The sequence below is a fragment of the Nothoprocta perdicaria genome, unplaced genomic scaffold, assembly GCF_003342845.1.
Source record: "Nothoprocta perdicaria isolate Ctin4 unplaced genomic scaffold, notPer1 scaffold_218, whole genome shotgun sequence".
NCBI lineage: Eukaryota > Metazoa > Chordata > Aves > Tinamiformes > Tinamidae > Nothoprocta > Nothoprocta perdicaria.
This window is the reverse complement of record NW_020455399.1, coordinates 639,123-648,472: the sequence shown is the minus strand read 5'-3', so window position 1 is coordinate 648,472 and position 9,350 is coordinate 639,123. Positions and strand designations below refer to the sequence as shown.

Sequence of the window (9,350 nt, the reverse complement as noted above, 5' to 3'; positions counted from 1 at the left end):
GGGAGATGCATCCTTAGGGAGATGTGCAGCGCGATGCAGGGAGATGCATCCCCCGGGCCATGCAGGGCGATACAGCCCCAGCGCAGGCAGCAGGAAAACAAACACACACAGAGCTGAGAGCTGCTGTGTTTGCTTCTCACCAGCCACAAACCTCTCACGGTCACCCTCGGCGCGCAGGATATGCGCAGGGAGGAGCAGAGCTGGCAGCGATTCGAAGTGCAGAAGTACTACCCGCACCCGCACTTCAGGACGGCTCACAACGAGAACGACATCCTCCTGCTGAAGGTGACCGGCCGCCSGGTGCCGCCTGCCCACGCCGCGGGCACGCAGCTCTCRTTGCAGGAGAGTTGAAGACCTAACACTTCGTTTCTCTCTTTTCTGCCCCCTGCCCAGCTGGAAGGCAACGCCACCAGCACTAACTACGTGAGGAACATCTCCTTGCAGAAACAGCACTACATCGGGCAGCCCGAATGCACCGTAGCTGGCTGGGGCCTCGCGGCGCCCGCGGCGGCGCTGCACGAAGCCAAGGTCACCGTCCTCAAAGCGAGGGAGTGCCTCAACATCTACCCCGGCTTCCCCACCAACTCCATCTGCACCCTCAGCGGATCCCCCGGAGCCCTCCGAAAGGTCCGTGTCGCAGGGAGGAAAGGGCAGGGCCCGGCCTCGAGCCCCATTTGCACTAAAATCCTTCGCCCAAAATTCACCACGTGATTTCCCGCTGCCGCGGAAGCCCTTCCAGCAGCCCAGGCTCCCTCGGGATCCCCGTCTTGCTGCTCGGCCTTAGGGGTGAAGGGGGGCCCCCATCCCCAAAGATGAGCCCCTGGCAGGGGGCACCCTGTTCATACCCTGGGAGGAGCCGGGGGGGCTGGGGGCTCCCCTGGACTGCGGCGGTGTGGGGACAGGTTGGGATTTGCCCAAAACGGAGGGGTTTGCCCCAAACCGCAGCTGGCCCAGGCAGCACCCCCACGCACCCCTTCCGGACCCAGAGCCACCCCGTGCCAGGGGAGCCCGAGCGCCCTCACACAAACCCTGTCCTGGCACCTATAGGATACACACGTGCCCCCGGGCACAGCCCCTGTCCCGGGGGTGCCCCACAACCGACCCCAGCTCTCGCTCTCCGTCTCTCGCAGGGAGATATTGGGGGCCCCCTGGTCTGCAAGAACAAAGCCTACGGTATCTTCTCCTACAAGTACAACGAGTGGTACAGCTACTACACGTCCATCTCTTCCTACATCTCATGGATTGAGAGCGTCATGAAGCCGTAAGGCAGCTGCTCTCCCCACAGCTGCTCCTGTAGAAAACGCGTGTTTCTGGGCCCCTCTTTTACCCGCTTCCCCCCTCTTTCTGCCTGGGAAACGTCAGTGACCCTGGGGAACACGGCAGGGCCAAAGCGGGGTTTGGAGCGGCGGGGGGCACCTCGCCTGCTCCCTGCCCTTGGTGCCGCCCGCGCTGCCCCGGGTCCCTGTCCCGCTGCTGCCTCCCCRGCTCTGCAGAGGCACCTGCAGGAGCGGGGCGCCCCGCTCGGAGCCGCCGCTCCGCCGGGACAGGGGCGCAGCGGGACGGGTCCCGCGAGCCGGGCGGCCGCTCCGGCCCGCTCCAGCCTCGGCTTGTGCTGCCGTCGCCCACTCGGGGAGCTGCTTCCTCGGTCCTGCCCTTTGGTTTAGTCCCAGCGTTGTGAGAATACAGAAATAAATAGATGGCACCTGCACTGCAAAGTCTTTTTCCTTTGGCCACAAATGGAAGCACTAAAAGTTCTGCAGGAACCTAATGAAAAATTAAAGGAAAAACAAGGAAAATTAAAATTAAAAATTAAGGGAAAATGACACTGGTAAGGGTGCCCGAGCCCTGGCCCAGGGAGGCTGAGGAGGCTCCTACTCTGGAAATCTCCCCAGCCCGCCGGGATGCACCCGGGTGCCCCGTGCTGCGGGTGACCTGGAGAGATGGACTAGATGATCTCTAGAGGTCCCCCAACCTTACGGGTTCAATGATTCCATGAGTTAACACAGCAGCTGTAGTGCACCGGGCACAGCAAGCTCCTGGTCTTTGCCTGGGCTGTGAGGCACTAACCCAATACACAAATTTATCTCGGATCTCTGCTAACCCATAAAAGGCTGAAGTAAATCTGTAGCAATAAATCAAAGAGAACCAGGAGTCTTGCCCCCGTCAACATGCTCTGACTGTATCGGGGCTTTCTCTTCTCAGAAGCACCTATCGTTTTGTGATAACACCCAACCACTACATTACCGAAACACAAACCCCGCAGAAAAGCTGGCAATTTGGGCACTGCAGGAAATAAATCACATGCAAAGATTCACGAGATTTCTGCGCCTGGTTATGCTACAAACGAGTGAAAGCTGAAGGTGTTTCATCGTTGGCAGCCCATACAAATCACCGCTTTCGCACCCCTGCATCGTACAACAGCGGCCCCGTAACGGAGACTCTCCGGTGCCGGCTGCTGGACRGGCACGAGGCAGAATCCGCCCTCGCTAACGACACTGAGGAGCAAGGGCAAAAACGCAGGAGCGGAACCGAGGGGAACCCAACCAAAGATGGGGCTGCGAGAGGAAGGTGCCAGGCTCCTTGTGGGGCTGGGAACGCTGCGGCACGGCGCCTCGTGGAGAGCTAGAGAGCTCCTTGCAGGGCTCCTTGCAGCACAGGCTCCTTGCTGCGCAGCTCCTAGCTCATAAACCAAGGAGCCGCTCGCTTCCTCCTCGGGYGCCGCTCGCACCCCAAACTCCACCCCGAGCAGGGAGGGAAGCGGAATCACCCGGGAGCCGTGAATGGAGGCGCTGGAAAATGCAGGYGCCCTCCGCTGCTTCGCCCCGGGCAGGCGCTTTCGCTTCCCGTGCGAGCGGTGCGGGCAGGAGGTGCTCGCGGCGGCGCACGGGGCTGCACCGCAGCGCAGGGCTGCACCGTGCCGCAGGGCTGCACCGCTGCAACACACTGCAGGGCAGGGCTGCACCGTGCCGCAGGGCTGCACCGCTGCAACACACCGCAGCGCAGGGCTGCACCGTGCCGCAGGGCTGCACCACTGCACCACACTGCAGGGCAGGGCTGCACCATGCCGCAGGGCTGCACCACTGCAACACACCGCAGCACAGGGCTGCACCATGCCGCAGGGCTGCACCACTGCAGGGCAGGGCTGCACCGCTGCAACACACCGCAGCGCAGGGCTGCACCGTGCCGCAGGGCTGCACCGCTGCAACACACCGCAGCGCAGGGCTGCACCGCGCCGCAGGGCTGCACCACTGCAACACACCGCAGTGCAGGGCTGCACCGTGCCGCAGGGCTGCACCGCTGCAGGGCAGGGCTGCACCACTGCAACACACCGCAGCGCAGGGCTGCACCACTGCACCACACTGCAGGGCAGGGCTGCACCGCAACGCAGGGCAGGGCTGCTCCACGCCGCAACCGCCACTTGCCCCGGGACTCGGAGCAGACGGAGCAGCAGATCCAGCCCTGCCCTCGTTACAGGTGCTCAAAGTCCAGCTCCTGCAGCTGCTGCAGCCAGACCTACCTGACCGAGTCAGGCTGTGCTTACCTGGGCAGGACCCATGTGCTCGGGCACGGCGGCACACACCGTGCTCGTGGATGGGCCCCACCAGCGCTGCAGCCGGCATCTGCGCCCGCCCATGCAAGGGGGACACGGGCAGGGTGGAACCTCTTTACCTCCCAGGCTTTGAAGGACCAAATCCCTCGCACTTTGGGGGGAAGGATTCAGATGGCAGAAGCACAGACCCTCCCGTTACCACAGGAAAYGGTGACGGGAAAACTCCCTGCAAAGCCGCAAGGGAAGCGGCCGTAAGAAAAGCCTCTTCCAAAGCCCTTCTCCAGGTGCTGCACACGCACACACACACGTGCACAYGCACACACACACACGCATGCACRTGCACCATGCGCTGCAGCGAGCGCCGGGCGGGAACGGGGCTGCGGGAAGCAGCTCGGCACCCTGCCAGGCTGGCCGCAGAGGCAGGACGCGCCGGGCACGGAGGTGCCCTGGATCGGGTCCTGCCGCTCCGAGCTTTGCCCTTGGCTAAGCCSCAAAGCCGACTCGGCGCACCCGCTTTGCCCTGTGCAACACCGGGTTCTGCCTGGAGCCCAGCGCGGCGCGTAGACGTGGAGGCTCCCCGTATATCCGAACCGAAGCGGGGCAGGAGGGGGAGCTCTGCACTCCTCTCCTGCCCGCACCAGCTTCCTGTGCCGTAAACACGGCTGCTTGCTGCCCTCCCTTTGCTGCAAGGGGCACCCGGAGCTTGGGAGCCGAGAGGTGCCCGTGCAGGGACCCTCCGTCCCGAGCCGGGTCCTCGGGGGCTGCAGAASGAACCTCGCTGGGTGCTGGGTGCCCTGGGCGCTGCAGCCGGCCGCGCGGCCGGAGCCACCCCGGAGCGGGAAACCGGGCGGACAGAAACACGAGGGAACCTGCCCGGGGAGCTCGATTCCCACCCAAGCCCCGAGGAAGGGCTAGTGATGGAGAAAAGCACACTTGCAGCTAAGAAATTAAAGCAATCCTTAGAGGAAGACTAAGGAAACGGTCTCCAAAACCTGCGCGGAGCAGCAGCCAGCCCCGCGGTTTGTGCTGAASCGTTCTGGGGGGATTCGTTGGTGAAGAAATGCTTCGAGGGAACGTTCTCCTTCCCCTCGGTGCAAGGGGACTTGCTGAAGCCCATTTAGTGTCTACAGCAGCACAAGCCACAAAATGCGACCAAAGAATAGGAGATACCAAGTACTTCCCAAATGGAGTAATTAAAAAATTCTTACAGCCTCCCCAGGGCATTCACGTGAGCGAGATAAGCTGCAATCAAAGTTATCAGTGATTTTTGCAGAGGATAACGTTGTTGTTGTACTAGAACCTATTTGTACCAGGCGTTTCCCGTGCCCACACTGCCCTCTCTGGGCTCACAACAGCRCGTGTTGCCCAGGGCCCCTCTCCAGGCAGCTCAGCTTCAGCGCCTCACCTCCGGAATCCCGCTCCGAGGCACGGGGCCGCCGTTTGGAAGCGGCCAACACGAGCCTTTGTGCAGCCTGGAACCTGCTCCGAATCAAACGCTGCCAGGAAGTCGATCGGCGTTGCCCGTCGAGTCGAAGGGGCTCCGGGACGGGGGACACAGCAAAAGGGAGAGCTGCAGAGAMTGGGCAGCATCCCAGGGCACAGGCGGCTCCTCGAACGGGATGCGGGAGGGCTCTGCTCACCGTCAGAGACCACTGAGGGTGCTCGTGTTCCCTGGGAAGCAACGCGGATACTGCTCACCGGATACTGCTCACCCAAAGAAGSATTTGGTCCGTGGTGGTTTTTACAGTGTCGTTTCCATCCCGGGTTGTTCCGCTCACTTCTTACTGCTCTGTTTGTTCGCACAGGTACACTATACAGACAGGAAATAATAAATGGATAAATGAAGCTTTTCTCAAGCTATGATTCCTGCTTGAACGCCTTCGCTCCAGAAGGAACAGGCTTCTGGAACGGGGGGACTCCAGCAGCTGGAGGCTGCCAACCTGGCGCCAGGACCTCCATCCTGGAACCGCCCTCGTGGAGACTTCCTCAGGCAATCAGCCCCGGAATCCTGCAGGGAATTAGCCAAATCCCGCTCCATGCGTTTGCCCATTTTCCAGCAAACCCACCTGGAAGCGGGACTGGAGCGGAGGTGTCACCGAGATTCCTCCCGTGCACGTCACACGTTCGGCAAAACCCTGCGAAGGCACCGACCCCGCGGGGGAGCGGGGAAGAGCAGGAGCTCCACGCGCCAATCCCGCTCCCGGAGCCCTGCAGGTTCAGTCAAGGAGCCACCCTGCCCCTTAAAACCCCGTCGGCCGCTCGTCCAAGTTAAGAACACGCCGAGCTGGGGCTTMTCGTTTGCCCAGCACAACGCCTTCACTTCATGTATTTTATTACCTGTATATAATGTATTATTCTATGTCTATACGCTATTATGTCTTATATTTACCGAGACCGAGAAGCAGAACTGAACCAGAGAGACGGGCAGAAGAGGAGCACGAGCAAAGAAACGCAGGCGTCGCCACTACGGTTTTTAGGAACAAAATTTATTCCAATTTCAAACAGAGAATTTATTTCAGGAGAAAGATATGAAAATCAATTTCCATCAGATACTTCTGTAATAAGAGCTGGTGCCCAGCGGTCAGAGCTGGATGGTTCCAAGACGCGGCCGCACTCCGGCACCGGAATGAGACCCTTGGGAGCCCGAGCGCCCCTGGCCCTGGGCATCTTATCCAGAAAGTCCTTTCCCCTCCCCGCCTCCCGCCCCCCACCCCGACACACACAACAATACATGCATTGCAAATGACAAGGTTTAAAAACAGCATTTTATATAGTATCTTTTTAAATAGGTTAATGTTTAAATTGCCTTAAATCAGGATCCTATAATATACAAGTATAACCAAATAATTTCCACCACATTGGCACTTGTAAAGAGTCTCTGGCACTACTAAAGAAGGGGCATTGGCACAAACCATACTCTTAAAAACTGGGTGCTGCATAACACACTTTATCTCTGCTGGACTCTAACAACCCGGGCTCTGTACAGTACAATACAATGGTCAGCACACTCTGGAAGTACTTCAAAAAAAAAAAAGGAAAAAAATAATAATAAAACACATGAAGAAACCCATAGTTGAAAGCGAGGCCAACGTTTCTAGGAAGCAACAAGAGACCAAGGAATCTAACTGCAGGAGAAGGGGGACAGGCAGCCGGGGCTGAAGCGGGAAGGGGCTGCTACTCACCGGGGAGCCAATTCACAGAGAAGGGTACAAAGAAACAGGCTGGTCCTCTCCTCACCGACTTCAAGTTTCACACTGGTTCCTGGGACGTTGGTTTCTTCAGCAGAACAATTCCAAGCGGTTGGTCAGGAGAGCGTTCCCTCCGGCCCGGATTCCTTGCAGGAACCCTGCGCCTTCATCTTGCAGAGGGCAAGGTCCCGCGGCAGGCTGCGCGCGGCTCCGAGGGGCCTCGCTCGCGGGAAACGCGACGCGGGCCAACGTGGTTTAAGGCTTTGCACTCGTGCCAGGGCGTTTGCCAAAGGTTCCAGCCCACGGGAGCGAACCAGGTCTACGGAAATGCTTTACTGGCCAAGTCGGAGGCACACAAGCTGCTGCTTGGGGAGAAGAGCACGTGCTAACACCGCTGCCTTCCCACGCTGGACAGGCCACAAACACCTCCGGATTACATCCAAGGCTGGTTCCTCCTCTAGCCTAGGAGGAGGCTTTGCCAGCTCCAGGGCGAGCCAGCCCATAACGCGCTCCCCTTCCCTCTCCAGTACTCCCCGTACCACGGTGGCACGAGGCCGCCCACGCAGCTGTGAGCACGTGCCTCAATCCTGGTGCCCCCAGCACGCGGATCCCACCAGGAAGGTCTGCTCCGCAGGGGCCCGCATCCCTCCTCCTGTGCGGGGCAGCAGCTCTCAACCAAGAAGGGGAGGATGAAGTTTCTGACTCAAGTGGGAAGTGCCACCATCATCCACCTCGGGAAGCAACCCCTGGGAAGGGATTCCCAGAGTCTGGATGCTCCACACCGGCAACCGTGGTTGTGTGATCCGTCTGCAAGAGGATCAGGAAAGCAGAGGAAACTGCAGCCGCCCCCTGCTTCAGAGGAGCGGCTCTAGGAGACAACAAGACGATTATAAATCCCTCTTTATAGGAGAATTTCTACAAAATGGATCAGTTTGGCATAAAGACCAAAAGAAAATAAAAAAAAATCAAAGCAGTGAAGTTGTCGCAAAGCTGTCTGACACAGGGGAACCCTCTCGTTCTGCCCAGCATGAAAGGCAGTTCCGAGCACGGCCGCGCTGCGGAGGTTCCGCTCAGCACCAGCGCACAGAGCGGCTCTGCAGCCCTTGGTCCCGCGGTGCTGCTCCGGCTCGGGCTCGCCGGCAGATCCCGCTGCTCCCGGAGCGCTTCCCTCGGCCGCTCCGGCCACCGGCAGCGACCTCCACACACAGTCGCCCACCAGGATCCCACCCCAGCGTGTAGTGTTCTACGTCAAAGCACCTGAAGCCTCTCTGAGGGTTAGGGTTTCCTCTTASGTGTTGTGCAAAACACGGATGTAGTGCTCTGTCTGCAAAAGAGACAAAATATCAGCAGCCCCCTCCAACAGGGCAGCTCCTGTAGTCTTTACCTACTGTAGCAGCCTCTAAGGGGGCAACGGGGCTGATTCCGAGAACTTGGACCCAATGCTACTTCTTGGAATGGGAGCGGAGGCCTTGGTGACGGCCGATCCACCCACGTCCGGAGATGGAGCAGAGCTCCCTGTTTGCTGCTGCCTCCTCGCCTTGCCCTGCAGCCTTCTGAGCAGGCAACGGATCTTCCGCATGTCTGTTCAGGTGCCCGGGCTCCTGGAAAAACGCTGCCGCGTGCAACAGCTGCCCGTCCCTCCGCTCTGTGGAGTTTCGCTTGGCATCTGGAATCCAGAACTACCTGCACYAGCTTTGAGGTGCAGCAGCAGCCCCTGCGGCTGCGGCCACTGCTCCCTGCGGAACACAAGGGCGCTACGCGATGACCACGCGCCTGGAGCGAGCCAGGCCTCCAAGGGGAATCCCTGCTCCGCCGCGGACAGGGAGGCAAGAACAGGAGGGAAAGGTGGGAATGCCAGACCAGGGCAACCGTGGGCAATGCAAGCACGGGAGGGAGGAAGCGGGCGCTCCCTCCAGGAGCTCCCCACAGCCTGGCCGAGGAAGGACCCTGCCCACGTGCCAAGGTGTGCGCCCACCAGCTCTGCTCCTCTCGAGCAGCCCGCGCAAGCCGGACAACAACAAAGCATCCTACAAATTCCTCAACGCACTGGCACAAAACRGGGTCAACAAGGCTTGTTTGATGCTAGCAGCAAGAAAACAACCAGAGGGTGGCACGAGACTAACATTGCTCCATCCAGCCAAGGCCTGAAGTTCAAACGCCTCAATTATGCAGTGTGCTTTTGATGTGTGCTGCATAGAGAAGTCGCTCATCTGATGGCACAGACTCTACTCAACAGCAGGGAGTTGTAGCTCTGCCAAGGGAGCCTCGCGTGTGCACACACATGCTCGTGGGGCGCGGGGATGTGTGCGTGCGTGCGCATGTGGACAGAAAACAACCCAAAAACACAACCGAAAGAACAACCACCCCACAGTTACAGTCAGGCACTGCCCCAGGCTCAGCAGCTATCGCTCCAGGAGCTTCCATCATTTGTAGTCCATGAACAAAATACAGCAACAAGTAGCAAACTATGTATAGAACATCAATAATTTAAAAAAAAAATCACAGTCTTCATACCTTTCATAATTGATAAGAAAAAGGAACTCAGAACTAAAATTTATAAAGAATGGAAAAGTGATGGCTTTTTTTGTTTTGCCTTTTTTCTTTTTTTTTTT

The 9,350-nt window shown here is 59.0% G+C and overlaps 1 protein-coding gene across 1 annotated transcript in view; it reads left to right on the top strand.

Annotated features, from left to right (window-relative positions):
* Positions 1–1,265, top strand: part of LOC112946838 (granzyme-like protein 1) — a 2,300-nt gene extending 1,035 nt beyond the window's left edge. Inside the window, 3 exon segments of the mRNA XM_026038785.1 lie at positions 144–285; positions 394–627; positions 1,131–1,265. Of these exon segments, the coding sequence (XP_025894570.1) occupies positions 144–285; positions 394–627; positions 1,131–1,265 (511 nt within the window).
* Positions 1,266–9,350: the final 8,085 nt, after the last annotated feature.